At 39.7% G+C, this 22,452-nt stretch overlaps 1 protein-coding gene across 2 annotated transcripts in view; it reads right to left on the bottom strand.

Moving 5' to 3' along the window:
* The window catches only part of SSH1 (slingshot protein phosphatase 1), a 1,317,746-nt gene that overhangs the window by 365,908 nt on the left and 929,386 nt on the right, over positions 1-22,452 (bottom strand). For both annotated transcript variants that reach the window (XM_044068394.1, XM_044068395.1), the window contains one exon: positions 6,955-7,083. In XM_044068394.1, coding sequence (XP_043924329.1) covers positions 6,955-7,083 — 129 coding nt within the window. The remainder of the gene's footprint in view (positions 1-6,954; positions 7,084-22,452) is intronic.

Below are 22,452 nucleotides of genomic sequence, written 5' to 3'. Positions count from 1 at the left end.
GAGACTTCCCATGCTCTGGAACAAGATTCCAATCTACATTAGGCAGAGCTCCTTGCTAACCCTCTTCAAGAGAAACCTTGACGAGTGGATGGGAAACAAAGTTTACCCAAGGGATCACTTCAATGGCTCTGCTGGACAGAGGCACAGGGAACTAATCTAAGGGGTAGGCGAAAGCCAACACATTCCAGCTAGGCTTATAAATGCCTTCGGGCAGATAGCCTACTACCTACCTGTGAACCTATGAACCTAACTATGCCCCATACATTGGCTTCCTCTGCCAGCAGACAGACTTCAGCCCCTGTTATGACACAGGTGATGTAACTTTGACTACTGGACCCAGCAACCAAGGAGCTGAACAGAACAGGTAGGACTGAGTGACAATTAACATATTTTCCTAACCTTGGGGTGGGGGTGGTGAAAGATGTAGAACTTCACAAGACAGCAGTCTTCTCTGTTGCAGACCAGAGGTTGCACCCAGGTACATGTTTACTGCCTAGGGCCTGCAAGAAGGCTGTATAAGCAAACAGATCATAAATGAGCACAGGTATTAGAGAGCAACAGGGCATGCTTCATGCCATCCTGCACAGTGACGACAGTCTGGGTATACAGCCCCCCTCACCCTAGCATATAAGAAAAAGGTCAGATAAACAACACCCCCAGAATTGTTGACCCTTCAAGTTGTGATGTAGGGTTCTAAAAAGGTGACAGGATAAGGGAACAAATGGATAATTGGTGACTAGGACAGGTAAACAGTCAGTAGGGGAATGAACCAACAACAATTAAAAATATAAGGCAATGCATGCAAGAAATTAGTAAAGCTTGTTGCTGGCAGTGAAGGTTTGGTTATTAAAATAAACTGGAATGGAAATGACAATTCAGGCAGCACTCTGACAGCCTTCAGAAAAGTTTTGCCTGTAACGGCTTGTAGCAGAGGTGGCATGATCTCGGACTTCTGTTTCACAGCTGGTTGTACTACTATTAATACATTTAACTGTTATGCATACTCCTCATTTACTTTATGTATACTGATGTCAGAATGTGGCGCTGGTTAAAGAGTCCTAAACACTTCCATGCATAATTTTGTAGTCTTGTAGAAAGCTGTTTAAGCAAAAGATTTTCAGCATAAACAGCTAGTTGAAGTTCAACTTAATATTTTCAATTAGGATGCTATCCAGTGAGAGAGGGGATGTGCTACAGTAAACAATTTCTTCCTCCACCCCCCAAAGTGCACACACACAATCAACACCACCAACACTGTACATACTTATGATGGTCAGACTTGGTAAACGCGAAAATGCACAAAGACAGTCAGTAAACTACTAAATAAATGAAGTCATCTGAATGGTAGAAGAAAACTGCATTGCCAGTTAACTTCCAGGAACTTTAACACGCTGTTTTAGCACACTAAAAGCTGCCAAAAACGTCTGTAATCTATTTTTTTTTTTGGGCATGTCAGACAAGTGATTGCATGTACATCCGAATGGCTGGCATGTAGACTTTAAAGTTTGAAAGGTAGAGCCCAAAACATACCTTCTAAAAAGACCACTTACTATTATGGCTGTTCATTATGCTGTCTTTCCTGCCTAAGCCTCAAGTGAAAATCAGCTGTCCCCTTGTCCTATCCTGGTCAATAAAACAAACTAAATTAATCATCTGATTCTATAATTTGACTTCTCACTGAAGAATAAATACGCCTGCCAGTCTATGACCCTTTGGAGAATGCATAACAAAAACACTATCAGTATATGATCTTATCTACCTCTCCCCAAGACTGATAAACTCATATAGGTATATGCAGTGTCACACTTCTGGAGTCTCACAAAGGGGAAAATGCCATACTGGTCTACTTATATACAACAGGGGAATGCAGAGGTGATGGCATATCTTTTATCATGCTAACTTAAAACCTGTCTCACAAAAGAGGAAAATGCTATACTGGTCTACTTGTACAAAATGGGAATGCTGAGGTGATGTCATATCTTTTTATCAAACTAACGTAAAACCTATGTTGGTCCAATAAAAGCTGTCACATGCCCTTGGTGTTCAAATGTTTTGGAGGCTGGTAGGTCACTACAGTAGAGGGTTGGGGGGGGGGGGCAAACAAGCAAGAACTTCTCACCATTTACAGTAATTATGCTGTCTTAGTACTTAACTTTACCACATTCTTGAGTACACATTTTCTACTATAATTTGTAGTAGTTTACAGATTACAATGTCACTGTGCAACTCACAGTTGTATATACAACTTTCTGCTGAAATTATCTGAAGTGCATTTCTCCTGTTTGAACAACGGCAATATTTATATTAAGCAGCCTCTATAAAGGGTATCTATACAGCAGTAACATGTTCTATGTACAACTTTACATGTCAACACGAAGAATCAGGCTGCACACTTAAATCAATATTTAGTGATTGGTGTATATTTCATCTTCCATTTATTCTTGTTCTAATGAAACAGGTTTTTAAGGTAAATGTAACCATCTGAATCTGTATCATATCTGTTTTTGTTAAACACACGTGTGTTCTCCAATGAATCTAGTACTTCTGAAGCCAGTACTTTGTCTAATGGAGAGCCAATTGATTCTTTCCTGATTCTCGATTTAGCTTTGGCACACTGATGACTCCAAATAGGTAAAACAAATCTAATTGCCTGAGGTTTTAATCCATCCTATATGCCCTGAGACAAGCCTTACATACTATACAGTTTTGCCTTATTTTAATACAAATCTGCATACAATTCTCAGTTTATTTACCCTCTAAAGAGCAGGGTACAGCACTAATCCAAGGTGGGCCATTTTCAGGTTTACATAGGCAAAAATAATAGCTTACACTACACGTGATGCTTTCCATTACATGATGAGTAGCTGTACTGTTCTTTAGAATTTGGCCAGTAAGTTTTACAGTACCTCTTTCCTCACAGTTGCTGCAGCTTCAGAAATATAAAGTATCTCTTGACAGAAGTTAGTTTGATAATGGCCAAGTTGTCCAGCTGGCACAGTCTCTCACCTCTTTTTAAGCTACATTCAGCAACACATCGTACTATTGCACTATAGACATTAGCAGTACCACAAACATGAAGAAATTTGTGATTTAGATCCAAATGACAGGCCACAACATATCAAATGCAACAATCTCCCTGGAAGAGGTATTGAATTATAAGGAATGTTATCACCAAACACGGACATCAATAGAAATCTGTAAAACCTCCAGACTTGATGACATCAGGGTTCTTCCTTAATATACATCTTCAGAGTGAAAAAAATCAAGGATAGTCAGTGTGTCCCAAAAACTCTTTGGCACTTAAAATGCCTACTGATCTACTAAGTGACATGCGACATAGAAAGTACTTTGACACTAGGGATACCCATTCCTCTCAAAGAACAACTATACTGGGGGGTCTGAAGTCAGCCCTTCCTCAGATGGAAGTCAATTGTTCACCTAGGCTTCCAACATAGGGTCTCTGTCCCTCCAAAATGGGGGACAAAGATCTGGATTTCCCTGAGATATAAAACATCAGATATGTGGAATGAAACGGCTCAAAGTCCTTACCCAATCAACTTGTGCATAGCAGAGAATTATAATTGGGTCTTCAGTCAAAATCATACTTAGGTGTTTCAAAAATGGATGCCAAGAAATTCACCTCCGGGAAGAAGCTTGAAAAGTGAACCTTCTTGACATCTCCTTTGAGAACATAAAATGAGTTAGTTATGATCAGAGAAACCTGATTCTAATTCCTTATAGGATATACATCTTAGCTGACCTGATTTACTACTAGTTACACAGAAAAAAAGACAGGAGCAGAAAATGTTTTACACCACTGAAAGCTGAAACATGCTTAGCATTGCTATGTAAACAGCAGTCATAAACGACCTCTACATCTGCTCAACCACGAGTTTTAAAAGTTGTTAGATGATTTACTCTGCCAGTGGCAGATCAAAGTGTATTACAACATTCAGAACTGTTCTGTGGTGGCTGCTGTGTGCACTACAGAATAAGATCTGATCAGAACAGCTTTCAAAAGCATATAAAAATATACCTCTCAACATCTTAGTACAAGAAATCAGGACAAAGACCCAAAAATAGGGACAGATTTTAAATAATGCTCTTACAAACATAGAACGTTGCTAGAATATTGAGTTAGCATGCATTTTCTGAAGGATATGAAGTCTGAAACTCAAATGTATGTCATTATTTGGTGACTTCAATCTTCAGATCACCCCTGAGATTTGCCAGAAAACTGCAAATTTTATAAGGCAAAAATCTATCTGGACATTCTACAAAAATCTGCACAGTTGAGAGGTGTGTGTATAACAAAGTTTGTTATATACCTTTCTGAAGTTACTGATCCCAAGTATTTAAATTCAGCCACCTCTACTCCTTGCATCCTCACCATTCCTCTATCCTCCCTCTCATTCACACACACATATATTCTGTCTTAGTCCTGCTGACCTTCATTCCTCTTCTCTCTAGAGCATATCTCCATCTCTCCAGGGTCGTCTCCACCTGTTCCCTACTCTCACTACAGATCACAATGTCATCTGCAAACATCATAGTCCACGGGGACTCCTGTCTGATCTCATCTGTCAACCTGTCCATCACCACTGCAAATAAGAAAGGGCTCAGAGCTGATCCTTGATGTAATCCCACCTCCACCTTAAACGCATCTGTCACTCCAACGGCAGAAGTCACCGCTGTCGCACTACCCTCGTACATATCCTGTACCAATCTTACATACTTCTCTGACACTCCCGACTTCCTCGTACAATACCACAACTCCTCTCTAGGTGCCCTGTCATATGCTTTCTCTAAATCCACAAAGACACAATGCAACTCCTCCTGACCTTCTCTGTACTTTTCCATCAACACTCTCAGAGCAAACATCGCATCTGTAGTGCTCTTTCCTGGCATGAAACCATACTGTTGATCACTAATCATCATGTCCCTTCTTAACCTAGCTTCCACTACTCTTTCCCATAACTTCATGCTGTGACTGATCAATTTAATCCCTCTGTAGTTACTACAGCTCTGCACATCACCCTTATTCTTAAAAATCGGTACCAAAACACTTTTTCTCCATTTCTCAGGCATCCTCTCACTTTTCAAGATTTCATTCAACAATTTGGTTAGAAACTCCACTGCCATTTCACCTAAACACCTCCATGCTTCTACAGGTATGTCATCTGGACCAACAGCCTTTCAATTCTTCATCCTCCTCATAGCTATCCTTACTTCCTCCTTGCTAATCCATTGCACTTCATGATTCACTACCCCCACATCATCCAACCTTTTCTCCCTATCATTCTCTTCATTCATCAACCCCTCAAAGTACTCTTTCCATCTCCTCAACACACTCTCCTCACTTGTGAGTATGTTTCCCTCATTATCCTTATCACTTTTACCTGCTGCACATCTTTCCTAGCTCGGTCCCTCTGTCTAGCCAATCGGTACAGGTCCTTTTCTCTCTCCTTAGTGTCCAACCTTTCATACAACTCTTCATATGCCTTATCCTTAGCCTTCGCCACCTCTCTCTTTGCCATGCACCTCATCTCCTTATACGCCTGTCTACTTTCTTCATCTCTCCGACAATTCCACTTCTTCTTTGCCAACCTCTTTCTCTGTATACTTTCCTGTATGTCCTCATTCCACCACCATGTCTCCTTGTCATCCTTCCTCTGTCCAGATGTCATACCAAGCACCTTTCTAGCTGTCTCCCTTACTAGCTCTGCTGTAGTTACCCAGCTATTTGGTAACTCTTCACTGCCACCCAGTGCCTGTCTTAACTCTTCCCTGAATGTCACCTCACAATTACCCTTTTTCAATTTCCACCAATTGATCCTTGGTGCTGCCCTTACACTCCTCCTTCTCTTCTTCTTGATCACCAACGTCATCCTACAAGCCACCATCCTATACTGCCTAACTACACTTTCCCCGGTCACCACTTTACAGTCTCCAATCTCCTTCAAACTGGCCCTCCTACATATGATATAATCAACCTGTGTGCTTCTTCCTCCACTCTTGTATGTCACCCTATGCTCCTCCCTCTTGTGAAAATACGTATTCACCACAGCCATGTCCATCCTTTTTGAAAAATCCACTACCATCTGACCTTCTGCATTCTTTTGCTTAACACCATATTTACCCATCACTTCCTCATCCCCTCTGTTCCCTTCACCAACATGCCCATTGAAATCTGTTCTAATCACCACTCTCTCTCACCCTTGGGTACAGTCAACACCACTTCATCCAACTCACTCCAAAATTTTTCTTTCTCATGCATCGCACACCCAACTTATGGAGCATATGCACTAACAACATTCATCATTACACCATCAATTTCCAGCTTCATAAACATCACTGTCTGACACACTTTTCACCTCCAAAACACTCTTGGCATACTGTTCCTTCAGGATAACTCCTACGCCATTTCTCCTCCCACCCACATCATGATAAAACAATTTGAACCAAACTCTGATACACCTAGCCTTACTCCCCTTCCATCTGGTCTCTTGCACACACAATATACCAACCTTCCTTCTGTCCATCATATCAGCTAACTCTCCCCCTATACCAGTCATACTGCCAATATTCAAAGTTAGGACCCTCACTACCACAGTCCTAGCCTTTCTCCTCTCTTCCTGCCTTCGGCCATACCTTCCCCCTCTTCTCCTCCTTCAGCCAACAGTAGCCCAATTTCCACCAGCACCCTGTTGGCTAACAGTACTGGTGGCAGTCGTTGTTAACCCGGGCCTCGACCGATCTGGTATGTAAATATTTACTGCTGTCCACATGAATGATTTGGCGAAGTTTTACGCCGGATGCCCTTCCTGACACAACCCTCCCCATTTATCTGGGCTTGGGACCGGCACAAAGAAATTAATTTAAATGACATGCATAAATTAATGTGCAAATAAGTACATGTATTACAATAAAAAAATCAAATCAAAATATAATTACCAGATAGACATGCTCAAAGATAAGGGTTGCTTTGTCCATCTGACCCAGAATGACAAACATCTTGTTATCGATAAATTCTTTATATTCTCTAAGGTCACAGTTCATCTCCTTTTCCAGTTCATTGCGTATCTTTGAGGGAAACAAAAGAATAATTACTAATTCTGATGCACATCACTAACTTGGGGATCAATATTTGTTAAAATCAAAGCCTTTGTGTTTCATGTTCTTCATTTCAAGACAAAAACAAAAACAAAAAAAAAAAACTTGGTACAAACATTTACATTTGAACATATAAAAGACAATTTTCTAAAAGGAGGAAGGCGCGTCTTCTAGCTGTCTGGTAATACAGATCTAATGAGTCTTCAAGACAACATCAAAGAGTATATTATTGTCTTTGCAAGTCTTTAAAGTGCAATGTAAATTATATAAATGATTACAAATTATATATGCATTCACTGTAAGTTTCTATAGTAATACCTTAAAAGTATTATGTCCGTCTAACTTATTACTTAACAGCCGTGAGGATTTTCTGAAAATCATGTCAAAAACTATAGCCCAAACAAATGCAAATATGTGAACAGTAAATGGTTTCAAAAAAGGTACAAACAGCAATAGTCTGCAGAAAGAAAGTGTTCTTTACAATTATAATAATATATTCACAGTCTCTGTAGCAATACTACAGGAGATGTTGTATCCTGGAACATGTACAGTCTAGGCATACTAATAGCAGTACTTTTTTTATAAACATACATCAAAAAAAGAAAACCGACCATATTAACATGTTCACAGTTAAAACATTATACTTCACATATATACAGTGGATATAAAAAGTGTACACACCCCTGTTAAAATGCCAGGTTTTTGTGATATAAGAAAATGAGACCACAATAAATAATTTCAAAACTTTTCCCACCTTTAATGTGACCTATAACCTGTACAATTCAATTGAAAAACAAACAAATCTGTTAGAAGAAAAAATATAACAAATAAAAAATGTACTATAAACTGGTTGCATGTGTGCACACCCTTAAACTAATACTGTTAAACCACCTTTTGATTTAATTACAGCATTCAGTCTTTTTGGGCACACAACTGCCATCAATTAAAGAGACTCTGCTTAACCCCAAATAAAGTTAATCTGTCTTAGTAGGATTTTCCTGTCATTTACTCAGTTGCCTGCTACAACAAAAGCCATGGTTCGTAGAGAGCTTACAAAGCATCAAAGGGATCTCACTGTTGAAAGGAATCAGTCAGGAGAAGGGTACAAAAAATTTTGCACAGCATTGGATATACCATGGAACACAGTGAAAACAGTCATAAAAAAGTGGAGAAAATATGGGACAACAATGACACTGCAGACAACTGGATGTTCCTCCAAAATTGATGAAAAGACAAGGCAAAAACCAGTCAGGGAGGCTGCCAAGAGACCTACAGCAACACTGAAGGAGCTGCAGGAATTTCTGGCAAGTACTGGTTGTGTACTACATGTGAATCCCGTATTCCCCATATGTCTGGACTATGGGGGGAGGGTTGCAAGATGGAAGCCTTTTCTTACCCAGAAAAACATCCAGGCACCGCTAAAATTTGCAAAACAATACATCAAGTCTCCCAAAAGCACGTGGGAAAATGTGTTATAGTCTGATGAGACCAAGGTTGAACTTTTTGGCCACAATTCCAAAAGGTACGTTTGGCTCAAAAACAACACTTGCATCACCAAAGGAACACCATCCACACGGTGAAGCATGGTGGTGGCAGTATCATGCTTTGAGGTTGCTTTTCTTCAGCTGAAACTTGGGGCTTTCGTCAAAGTTGAGGAAATTATGAACAGTTCCAAGTACCAGTCACTTTTGGCCCAAAACCTTCATGCATTCTGCTAGAAAGCTGAAGATGAAGAGTTCACCTTTCAATGTGACAATGACTCCAAGCATACATCCATATCAACAAAAGAATGGCTTCACCAGAAGTAAATTAAAGTTTTGGAATGGCCCAACCACAGCCCAGACCTAAATCCAATAGTAAATCTGTGGGGTGAACTGAGGAGGGCTGTGCACAAGAGATGCCCTCGCAATCCAACAGATTTAGAGCACTTTTGCAAGGAAGAGTGGGCAAATATTGCCAAGTCAAGATGTGCCATGCTGATAGACTCATACTCAAGAAGACTGAATGCTGTAATTAAATCAAAAGGTGATTGATTCAACAAAGTATTAGTTTAAGGGTGTGCACACTTATGCAACCAGCTTATTGTACATGTTTATTTTTTATATTTTTCCCCTAACAGATTTGTTTTTCCAAACTGAATTGCACAGGTTATAGGTCAGATTAAAGGAGGGAAACGTTTTGAAATGATTTATTGTGGTCTCATTTTTTTTTATATCACAAAACCTTGCATTTTAACAGAGGAGTGTACACTTTTTATATATATATTTTTGTACATTTATCATCAATCCATCATTATGTAAATTCCTCAGTTCCTGCCTTCCCTTAAACCTCACTCCTCCTCCAAAACATCATTCTACATGTATTGTTCCCACAATTTCCATTTTTGTTTTTATCCTTTTGTAAAGATTCTACTTCTAGTTCTTTTATCTATGTTACAATATTCACTACTTCGAATATGGTTGCTTTAGACTTTGATTTCATTTTCTATTAACTGCTTTTATTGGCAGCCACCAGAATTAAATTTGACAAGCCCTTACTATGTCTGATAAATTCAGATCCTGTATCTCAGCTCAAAAAAATAATTTCTTTACTTACACCCATTTCTTCACCAATATTTCTAACAGAGCAGGGAATTTTTTAAATACGTGAACACATTACACTCTCCAAACATATGTTCCCATTAAACTCTCTCTTCTTTCTCACATCTCCAACATTTGCCATTTACCTGAGGAAACTTTTTGAAGTCTACGTGGGGTATAAAAATAACTATGCAAAAACTTCCAAGCAAACTCCTAAATATTCTAGACTTTCTTGCATATTTGGGAGCCATATATAATTCTGTCATTCATTGTCTCCTTGTAAATTGGTTATTTAATCACTGTTCCCAATCACTTCTAACTCCCCTGATTGATTCATATAGTTTATCATGCAATATTTTATATGCCTTACTTTTTAACAGCAGTTTCTGTTCTAGATTCAACTAAAAACTCTGCCAGAGCAGGTCTTTCACTTAGGATTCCGTTATTCTTTTGCCTTGCCTATCAGGGCATGACATTAGAGCACAGGCAAAGAGAATCTCTGGCCTGTAGTCCAAATGTCTTCTTCGCCTCTCCCATTATATTATCTGTTCCTTTCCAGTTATTTGCTCCCAGTACCTTGGTTCATTTGTCAGTTGTCTCCAGTAAATTCCAACACCCTCTTGCCTAGTCTCTGTACTCCTAATTGCAGTCATCCCTACCAGCAGAATCTCCTTTCTCAATTCTCATGTTTGTTTAGTTCTTAGAATACTTTCTGCTACTTTACAAGCATAAAATGATGTATGGCTGCTGTTATTCTCCTTAAGGATCTGCAAAATCCCATTCTCTCCTTATTTCTTGAATTTCTCCTCCCGCTTCAGCATCATCCGTTTCCACTTTGTAGTACAGCTTTCTGCTTGTAATATGTACATGATCTTTAACTGTGTAGCTCTAAAACATCCTTTCAAGTTAGGTAACTCTAGTACAATTTTATAAATTGGCAGCTGGCATAACAGTTAAGGTGTTTACCTTACAGACACAAAGTACAGGGTTTGAGTCTCGCCTTTAGGAAGTATGGTTAGGTTTAAAAAAAAAGCCCAGAGAGTCATTACATGAATAATTTTATGATATCCCTTGTGGTGTGTTGAGATAAAAATCAAGTCTATAAACTTAATTTTGCGCATGTCCATTACGGACAGAGGCAGTCTGTAAAATTACTCTGGGATCCAACTCCCAAAGGCCCACTACCTCAATACTACCCCATCCCATATCTCAGGATTTAAGATATAATATTGCCATATCATGGGTATTATTGACTAGGCTTGTAAAGGCTCTTGCTCCATTAGCCTAGTAATACCCTAAGAACTTATTCCATTTGACCCATGCCCTCTTACCCTCTCAGATAAAATCCTTCAGCTATTAATTACAGTCCACAACTTCTCCTCTGTTTGATAAGAATATGCCTGATCTAATAATAAAACTAAAGGGACTAAAAACATTTCCACTGCTTGTATCTTACTATCATTAACTATAAACAAGAGCGTCCAGTTTCTCGGTTTTTGTATTATCTTTTTGTTTAATCTCTACCAAAATATCCTTGGCTGTCACAACAGAATCTTTTTTCAACCCATACTCCGAAATACATCATTTTATCATGTCCCCATAAATATGGTATAACTGAACCAATTCATGTGTGGGTACATATTTTACAGCTATGCCCTGTGTTTTATCTTCATTAATTTTATATCCTGAAAAGACATGAAACTGACTAAGAATGTTCCACAGCATTGAGGTGTCTTTTTTTTTGGATTTATCAGGTACAAAACTATATTGTCTGCCAACAGAGCCAACTTTTGTTGATTACCATACCAATTATATCCTTGAATTTCTGAGTCCCTTATTTTCTTTGCCAATGGCTCTAAATATAACACAAAAAACAAAGAGGAAAAGGACAATCCTGCCTTGTTCCTCTAACACAACTTATCAGAAATTAACTCTCCCCACTTTAACCTTTGCCTCTGATTTGATCCCTCATATATCTTCCAATTTACCTTATTATTGCATCAGGGAATGCAAATGCTTTCATTGCCCTACTCATAAAATCTCAGCTTACTCTGTCAAATGCTTTCTCTGCACCAAGACCCACCAACAGCAGCAGTAGTTTCTTAGATTCTGCTTCCTTCTGGATCATTACTGTTCTAATAATGTTGTCAAATGTTTGCCTCCCCTCCACAAAACCACACTGATCTATATCTATCAATTTTGGCAACACCTTTGTCATTCATTTAGCTATATGAAACTGGGTCTAATGGGTCTTTATCTTCTTTAGGTATTACAGCCACCACAGCTTTCTACCAAGATGTTGATGCTTTCCCTCTTTTTAAAATACTGTTAAACAAAACCTTCCAGACCTTTATCACTTTTTTCTCTCCTAGTTTTCAAACTAAACAAGAATACCATCTATTCCTTAAGACTTTCATGTAGATAGATTATACATGACCATTTTTATCTCATTGCCTCCTATCTTAACTGTTAATTGTTGACCTTATCTACCTCTAGCTGCAGAATACTCAAGTCTTCCAGAAATATTTCTGTTTGTGCTTTTCCTTGATTCCCACATTTCTCTGCTTTATACAAATTTTCATAAATTTTCTTAAGTATCTCTAATACTTCTACAGGATCTCTTGTTATTTTTCTTGTTATAGGCTTAATTCTTTCTGCTGCCTAAGTCATTGTGCTAACAATTTTTGTGTTCTGGAGTTACTATACAAAAGTTGCTTAACAGCAATCTTTCTAAACTCATGCATACTATCCTGATATTCCTTTATTTTCTCTGTAGCACTCTGCAGTTGCTTCTCTTCCTATACGAGATTCCCCTTATTCTGCAATACTTAACCTTTGTCAGCCCCTCTAAATAATTCCTGTTACTTCTTAACCATATCTCTTTCCCTTTTTATTTCGACCTAATTTTTAAACTCCACTTTAATTTTATCCCACTCACTAGCTATACCTTCTGAAGAAATTTCATTTTTCCCTAATAACTCTCAAATAATTTCCACTACACATTTCTTAAATTCCTCTCTTTTTAACAGACAGGTGGGGAAGCACCAGTGTCTCATTTTTACCTCATTACCCTGCATTTTTATCTTAGTCGTTATTGGCGCATGATCTGAAACAGTTACTGGATGTGTATCAAAGCTTTCAATTAAATGCACATGTTCCTGCGAAATATAATTTCTATCTAGACTAGTCCAGTTATTGCACCTTGGGGAATAATATGTAAATTATCTCTGAATTTCTACTACTGAATTCACGTCTTCCATTCCAAATATTTTCAAAAATATCATCAGAAATTTGCCATCTTTTGCTATATTTGGGTCCCCAGATATTCAAGTAGAAATAACCTGCAAGTATGGTAGCTGCATGGCTCCAAAAGTCCTCAGTATAACTCAAAAAAGCAAGAGACAGCAAAACAGTGACAATAAGGTTTATTTTACTATAATAAGAACAAACACAGACCGGTTTCGGCTAAATAGTTATTAAACCTTCATCAGTGTATCAAATCTTCATGACAAACATTCCCCTTAAATAGTAGTGGGTCCACCTGGAGGTTGTATAAGGAAATTCACTTATATAAAAATGTTAAAAATATTCATTTAGTCTTGGAGGAAATAATGCCCCTAGTTTAACAATCCATTTTTTTCTCTTTGTTATTAAGTAGTTGATGCCAGTCTGACTTATTGTTATTACCCTGTATTTTATCTACAATAGTGAAGTGAAAATTGGCATTGGGATGTTTCTCTGTGTGTTTATATAATGCATTGCTGATTCTCTTGGTCCTAATATCACTTAAGTGCTCTGAAATTCTGAACTTGGATATAGCACTGCTTGATTGTATGTGGAATAAGAACAATATATGCAGGGGGTATCAGTCCACTTTGATTTGACTTTACTGTTGATATTCATTGGACTACAGCAGGAGTTAATATTGCTCCCATATATTTGAGTATCTATATACAATTTTGGGTGCTTAACACTGCTGACTATGCCCTTTTGAAATATAGGTGGAATAGTTATAAGTACTGTAGGAGCCATTACATTTTATTTTGTGATCTACATTTGTTCTTATTGTGGACAACTGGATATATTAATATCTATTGGGCTCTAGCAGGGGTTAATATCGCTCATATTTATTTATATATATATATATATATATATATATATATATACATATATACACACACACACACACACACACACACATATATATATACACACACAATTTTGGGTGCTTAACACTGCTAATAATGCCCTATTTGAGATATATATATCCCTATTGTCCATAATAATATATTTTATTACCAACTGAATTGCTATTTAGCTGACTAAGGGCAATATTTTATACCAACAATATTTTATATCAAAATATAATTTAGACATATTGACCAACAATGGATTTATCCAGTTTACTCAAAGGGCTTCACTCAGATGGATGATTTAGCCATTTTTGGTATAAATAGTACACTGAATACCACTAATGGGACTGTGCACTCCAATACTTGTGAAATAGAATTTCACAAACTCAACAAGAGCATGATGGCCCTATGGGCCAATACTTGGCATGCTAAGTTATTCGAGGCATATATCACTAAGGACATTTCCCCCAGGGGCTTGAGGATGCAAATTCAACCATTAGTGCCAGAGGCTGACCCTACCCTTTTATAACAATGGGCAGAAGCACAACACAAGGCATCTATGGATCTTGCCTAGATACTAGCATCATACTATGATGGAACCATAGATAGGAATATTTCTGAAATTACAACCATATGTAATGACATCACCCAATTTGAAAGGGATGAAGGATATAATCAATGTCTGAGGAAACTGAACCAGGACCTTTTATTATTAGAGCAGCAAAAGACTAGGAAGTTCCATAGAGATGCCTCAGATTATGAGGCAGGTCACCCATATGCAAACAGCAAACACGTCAGATATGAACCCTCCAACAAGAAAGTTACCAAAAGAAAGAGGCCTCTATCAATACTCAAAAAATCTACAGCCTCTAGTGGTGCGGGATCAGGGGAAGAATCTTCCTCTGGATTGGAGTCCTATGCACAGAATGTCACAGACTCACCCATAGCCAAAAAAAGTAACATGACTGCCCCTTTAGGGTCAAACCAAAGTTGGGGGGGGGGCAGAGGGCCAGAAAGCATAGAACAATTACTCAGGTTAATGGTGAAGAAGTAGCATTGAATAATGTAATAAACATTTCTTCTGTTGATCTTTCACCCTCTCATGTCAAATTACTAAATAAAGGACTGAATTTTATACCTGGGTTCTTTGTGCCTGAGGATACCTTTGCACAGGATGCATCATCCTTTTGTAGATGTCTTAACTTGAAACTTTTCTTCCATACAGCATCTGACTCCTAACCACAGTCTGGATTCAAATATCACAAGTCTAGTTTCAATCCACCCATGCATCCCACTGTTTTTATGTTCCAAAATTCGATCCTCAAAGATCTACATTTTAATTTTATGGAACATCAGATAAAATCTAATAATCTATCCAAGCATGAGATGGACATGGTGCAGGAATTGGGTAAGAATCAAGATACAGTCGTTTTGCCAGCAGACAAGGGTGGTGCCATTGTGATACAGGACATGATACAATACAAAGAGGAAGCCATGCGACAACTTCTGAATAAACGTTACTATACACATATGGTATGTGATCCTACCAAAGGTTTCAAGAAACAGATCGATGGTTTCCTTTGTCTTGTTATGGAAGAGGGTATCATTACAGATGATATATTAGACCACCTTACAGTTAGGGATCCATTTAGTCAATATATCTATTTTTTTACCAAAAATTCATAAAAAATATGCAAAATCCACCAGGGAGACCAATCGTTTCAGGCAGAGGATCCATTACGGAACCACTTTCCCAATTCTTGCACTACACCTCAAGCCCTTACTTACAAATGTAAGAGCAAGAACACAAGGCACCACGGAATTTCTGAGGATCATTTCAGACATGCAGTTGGAGGCTGGGTAGCTCATGTGCACTTTAGATGTTTCTGCATTGTACACTAGTATCCCTCATTGGACGGGCTTAGAGGCTCTTGCGTATTGGCTTACAAAGTCCGAATTATACCCACCGGGTTTTAATACATTCCTGGTTTGCTTAACAGAACATATTTTGATGAAAAATGTGTTTTACTTCCAGGAATCATGTTATTTACAGTTGAATGGTACTGCCATGGGAGCCTCCTTTGCCCCCATATATGCCGATCTCTTCATGGCCTTTACTGAAGAACAACTTATTTATGATCAGGCCCATAACATCAATTTGGAAGAGATCGACATATGGAGGAGATACTTGGATGATTGCTGGTTGGTATGGAGATCTGATAGTATCTATCTTCAGGAGTTTGTTGAATACCTCAGTCATAAGTGGGGGATTGAGTTCACGGTCTCCTTTGATATCAATAGCATCACATTTCTTGATGTAATGGGAACACGAAATACTGACCATACTCTTTCTACTGAAGTTTATAGGAAACATCCCTAATTCAACTCCTTACTCCATGCCACCAGCTTTACCAGCTTTTTCTATCTCACATATGCAGAAACATTCCAAAGTCGAAGTTTATAAGAATCAAAAGGATATGTTCAGACGCTAATACTCATCACATATATGAGAAAGATCTTGTTGAGAGATTCAAGCAGAGCGGTTACAAAACAGGGGACATATATCGAGCCAAACATTGGGCATCTGAACAGGATAGGTCTGCGCTATTACAATATAAGGACAAACTGACAAACAGAACCCACCCATTAGACTTATTACCACATATGGGAAGAATACAGATGTCCTTACTAATACTGCATGTAGACATTGGAATATTATCCTAGCCGACACCTGGCTCAGGGATATTGTAGATGAGACGTGTCACTTTTCTTTCAGAAAAGGAAAATATTTGGGCTCACATATGAGTCACTATAAACGTATATGTATCCCAGACATACATTCTATCCAAACAACCAGGGCTCTACAAGGCTGTTTTCCATGTGGACACTGTACACACTGTAAAAGTATTTTCAAAACCAAGGAGTTTTCCAGTAGGAACAGTGGCAAAATATTCAATATCACTTTTTTGCCAGTTGTCAATCAGAATGGTTAATTTATATGGCCACATGCATCTGCTCTGACTTCTATGTTGGCCAAACCTCAAGACCATTCAAGTTCAGAATTTCGGAGCACTTAATTGATATTAGGACCAAGAGAATCAGCAATGCATTATATAAACACACAGAGAAACATCCCAATGCCAATTTTCACTTCATTATTACAGATAAAATACAGGGTAATAATAAAAATCAGGCTGGCATCAACTACTTAATAACAAAGAGAAAAAATGGATTGCTAAACTAGGGGCATTATTTCCTCCAGGACTAAATGAATATTTTTAACATTTTTATATAAGTGTAATTTTCTTATACAACCTCCAGGTGGACCAACTAATATTTAAGGGGAATGTTTGTCACGAAGATTTGATACACTGATGAAGGCTTAACTATTTAGCCGAAACCGGTTTGTGTTTGTTCTCCTTATTGTATTAAAATAAACCTTACTGTCACTATTTTGCTGGCTCTTGCTTTTTTGAATTTTCCCCAAATATTCCCCACCTGTAAGCAATATTCCCTGCTGAAAGCCAGTTATTTTACATTAAGAAGGTTCGTGGTCTGCACTCTAGTGGAAGGAGAAGCTGGACACCGCCCTTCTGAGCTGGGAATTTCTGGTTAAAGGCTTATAGTGCCTGCATATTTGAACTGTTTCTTACTGAACTTGGTGCACCTTGTTTGCTGTAGCATAGACAAGATCCAGGCCTGCTGAATTTGGCTTTGTTTGCATAACTTGAGCACTAATCCAGGCCTTCTTAAAAGTATTCAATTGTATTTATTACTGCTTGGTAGTAACCTGATTAAAGTGTAGCTATCATTCTAAGCCTTTTGGTTTAAGCACTTGGGCTTCAGACCAGCTGTTTTACATTAAGAAGGTTTGTGGTCTGCACTGTTGTGGCAGGACAGGTAGCTTACATCCTTTAAGTTGGGAACCGTTGAGTGAGGGCTCAGTGTCTGTTATTCTAAAAGTGTATTAGTTCTGGTTTAAGCACTTGGGCTTCAGGCCAGTTATTTTACATTAAGAAGGTTCGTGGTTTGCACTCTTGAGGGAGGAGAGGCTGGACTCTGCCCTTCTGAGCTGGGAATTTCTGGTTAAAGGCTTATAATGCCTGCATATTTGAACTGTTTTTTACTGAAATTGGTGCGCCTTGTTTGCTGTAGCATAGACTAGATCCAGGGCTGCTGAATCTAGCTTTGTTTGTATAACTTGAGCACTAATCCAGGCCTTCTTTTTTGGAGAAGGCTCCCCTGCACCCAAGTGGCAGGAGTGTGCAGTTAGAAGTTGTCAGAAGAATACAGGAACAGGGCTCAGTTTTGAGATTTTTTTTTACTGGTTAATTGGGTAATTTGTTTAAAAGCCTTTTCTGATTGCTTGTAGTCATCTAAAGCTGTTTTAAGTGTATGTTTTACTGTTTGTATTTATTTAAAGCTGTTTTAAGTGTATTCTTACTGTTTTTGCCTTATCTTTTCAAAAAAAAAATTTTTCCTTGTTTCCCACCTTTCTAAGCTAGTATAGTCCAGTTTTCAGGCTAGGACTGTTACAATTTTCTGAGATGCCCATACCTTACTTGGATAGAGGGAGGTTTCTCTGTTCACTTGTGAGAGGGAGAGCTTTGAGCAGCCATCTGTCCCTGGAGGAAGTGGTTCCAGCCCAAAAGTTAGTAGTTTATGGGCCATTTTGGGCTAATTTCTCTCTTTCATTTCCCTGCTGTAAAAACCGTGTTTGCATGGTTTTGCACATCCGGGCAGCACTGGTTAGCTAGGGCTAAATTTATCCTGGCTCCACCAAGTCTCCTCTTCAGTTTTTCCCTTGAAAGTAGTCTAACTCTCAACCTAAGCACTTAAAAAGCATCCTACAGTCCAGCACTTGCTCAGACCTAATAGCAAGCACTAATATACACCGACACTTGATTGCCCATCAGGGCAAGGCTCATTATTCACCCCTCACCAACCAAGTGACTAAGCAGCTCACCCTACTATTCAGACATGACCAAAGGGCGATTTCAGGTATACTCCCAGTCCAGCTGATGAACCTGGGTATCCTGAGGCAATGTTACAACTGCTTCATGTACACAGACAACCCTCTCGTCCTACCACAAAACATTAACATATGTGAGATAGCAATTATATCGCTAAATTAGAGGCTAAGTTCTCTCCACCCAAGACTGGAACAAGCAGTCATGAGGCGAAGGTTAACACTTGCACCACACATCCAGCCTCACATAGACATACTAAACCAGCACTGGCAAAAAATACACGTAAATACACAAAATCATACTCGGAGACTCTAAATAAAAACCTGCAAAAGCATCACAGACTTCCAAAGCAGACACCCAAAAAACCTGCACATCCCGTCACAAACCAGAAAACACATAAAACACAAAATCAGTGCGCCGCACAATCACAGCCCTTAACGCGAAATAACATACCTAACACACTAGTAATAGGTGACTGTATAGTCAGGCACACTGAAGTCCCACTCACTGGGCTGGACAAGGAGAAGGTTACTTTTAGCTGCCTGTCGGGAGCCAGAATCCGCCACATAACACAAGCACTCAGGTCACTACAGAACAATTACAAATATGACTCTGTCATTGTTCATGTTGGTGTGAATGACCTGAGATGTACCTCCCTGGACTACATGAAAAGAGACATGGAAGAGCTCTCTGATCATGTAGCCCAGGCGGGTATGACCCTGACCCTGAGTAGCATCCTGCCCTCACCAAGAATGATACCTCAGTATAAAGAAAAAAATGATAAATTTCAACAATTGGCTAAGCTTTTGGTGTCATTCAAAGGGGATCCAGTGTCCGTCAGCCTGGGACGACATGCTCGACAGGCCTAGTTGCTTCGCAAGAGTTGGCTTCCACCTGTCACCCCTAGGCTTTCGAATACTGGCCAAGGCTCTTGCTGCCCCCATAGTGCCTTTTTTAGGCAAGGCTCAAAAGTCAAACCCACCTCCGTAAGCAGCGCAAATAAAAAAATGAGGGTTATGCTACTCAACGCCAGGAGTTTAAATCTCAAAATGCATGCGCTCGAAGCACTCCTCAGTATGGAGAACGTTGACATCTGTGCAGTAACTGAAACCTGGTTCAAGGCTCCACAGAGCACCCTAGGACTATCGGGCTACAACTCATACCACACATTTCGGCCACAGAACATGGACCGAAACACAAAAGAAGGGAGTGTTATTCATATTCATCAAGGATACCTATACCGCCAGGTTAGTGGCGCAGCAGGATACCTCCGAGATTATCCATGTGCAACTAACATCAGGCAAATCTGCAATGCAAATTGTGACCTGCTACAGATCACGCTCCATGACCCAGGACCACCATTCTGCCTTTCTGGAGACATTGGAACACATGAAGGTCCTACCGAACACCCTGATATTGGGCGATTTCAATTACCCTACTGTTAACTGGGAAAACTACTCAAGTACAAACTCCCAGGCCCAGCACTTCCTGGAATTTATCAACTTAAATGCCCTGAATCAGCTGGTAAACTCCCCTACCAGAGCTGAAAACATATTGGACCTGGTCATCATCAACATGAGCGACAGGTGTTCCACACCAGAGGTCAACACATCACTGGTTAGATCAGACCATAAACTAAATATTCTGGATGTCCACACCCCACCACCACCCCAACTACGGAAACCACAGAAAAACTTTTCTAAAGCAAACTTCACCTTAATTAAGACAGAGGTTGCAAGTTTCACAGCCCCCACGCTAAAGGATAACGCTGCCCAAGATGCAGAAACCTTTACAAATGCACTCTATGAGCTCCTACAAGGATGCATGGATCGTGCCATCCCTAGAAAAACCAAGACTCACTCCCCTAAGAGAAGGAAACCAGTCTGGTGGACCCTTACCATAAACAGGCTATACAATAGAAGGAGGAAACTAGTTCAGAAAAAAAGCAAATCCCAAGAAGGAAAGACACCCCTGATCAGTATCAGTAAGAAACTAAGGTCCCTCATAAAATCCTCCAAGGCTAACTTCGAAAGAAAAATAGCCAAGGATTCGAAAGATAACCACAAAGTCTTCTTTAGCTATGTCAAGAATCTAAGTGGCAACTCGCAGATATGCTCTGAGCTAGTGCAAAATAGAACAAAATATACTGAACCCACTGATATTGCCAACATCCTGGCAGATAGATTCAGTGCAAACTTCACCCCCCTCTCACCCCCAAAAGGGCCCACAGCAATACCGGAAAAGTGTAGTGTCCCAGAAATCACAGGCGCACAGGTGAAAACAGCCCTTTCAAAAGCCAAAAGCACAGTGTCAATGGGACCAGATGGTGTCCCAGGCTGTGTCTTGCACGAACTACAGAACGAACTAACCCCCCACCTAAACACACTGTTCAACCTCAGCCTCTCCACAGGCTACGTGCCCATAGAATGGTGCACAGCAACGGTTATTCCACTCCACAAAGAAGGGGCCACAACTGACCCTGGTAACTATCGCCCCATAGACCTGACTAGCCTGGTCTGCAAGGCTATGGAGTGCATCATCATGGAACTCATTAACAAAGACATTGGGAACCTCCAAACACTTGACTCGACCCAGTTCGGCTTTGTTAAGGGCAGATCATGCCTACTAAACCTGGTTGACTTCTTCGAGACAGTCACCAAGGCCACAGATAAGGGGAAGGTAGTTCACACAGCCTACCTTGACCTCGCCAAGGCTTTTGACACCATTCCCCACTTGGGAATTATAGAAAAACTAACCAGCCTGAACATAAACCCCTACGTCACGAGATGGGTTACCATCTGGCTTACAGACAGAACTCACAAGGTAAGAATAGTGGGCTCCGGGTCTGACTCTAAACCAGTCACAAATGGTGTCCCACAAGGCTCAGTCCTGGGACCCCTACTGTTCTGCATATACTTCTCAGAAGTACAGGCAAACACAGGAGGAATATGGCTAACCAAGTTTGCCGATGACTGCAAACTGGGAGCCATAATTGACTCTCTGGCTGACACAGACATTCTCCAAAAGGGCCTTACTGAGATGGACACCTGGTGTCAAAGTCATGGTCTCAAGCTAAATGCCAAAAAATGCACAGTCATCCCGTTTGTGAAAAACAAAACATCCATGAATTACCACATAGGTGGCAGCCCCCTTAATACAGAAGTGGTAATAAGAGATCTGGGGACCCAGGTAGCTAGTAATCTCTCCTTTGACAATCATATTGCCAAAGCAGTTAGGAAATCCTTCTGTGTAGCCCATCTAATTACTAAAGGGTTCGCATCTAGAAATAAAGAGGTTATAGTGCCCCTCTACTTGTCACTCAGCAATGCCCCATTTGGGATGTACCTCACAAGACACTTCCAACAGCTGGAAAGACCACAAAAGTACCTCACCAAGAGGATTACTGGTCTCAAACATATGTCCTATGCAGCCCGACTGGAAAAACTCCAGCTGTACTCAGTGGCATATCGCTTACTCAGAGGTGATCAATGCCTGACTTACAAAGCCATGTCCAACTCAGAATTGATGGACATGCTCCACCTAAAGAAATCCAAGTCACTGTGAGCCACTTGCTCTAGTGAGCTAAACCTAGCCACAAAAATAAAAAGAACATGCTGGAGGGATAGATTCCTGTCACAGAGACTCCCCATGCTTTGG

The sequence above is a fragment of the Protopterus annectens genome, chromosome 4.part0, assembly GCF_019279795.1.
Source record: "Protopterus annectens isolate FY-2018-M chromosome 4.part0, PAN1.0, whole genome shotgun sequence".
NCBI classification, from domain to species: Eukaryota; Metazoa; Chordata; order Ceratodontiformes; family Protopteridae; genus Protopterus; species Protopterus annectens.
Note: the sequence above shows the minus strand (reverse complement) of the source record. Positions and strands in the feature narration are given on the sequence as shown.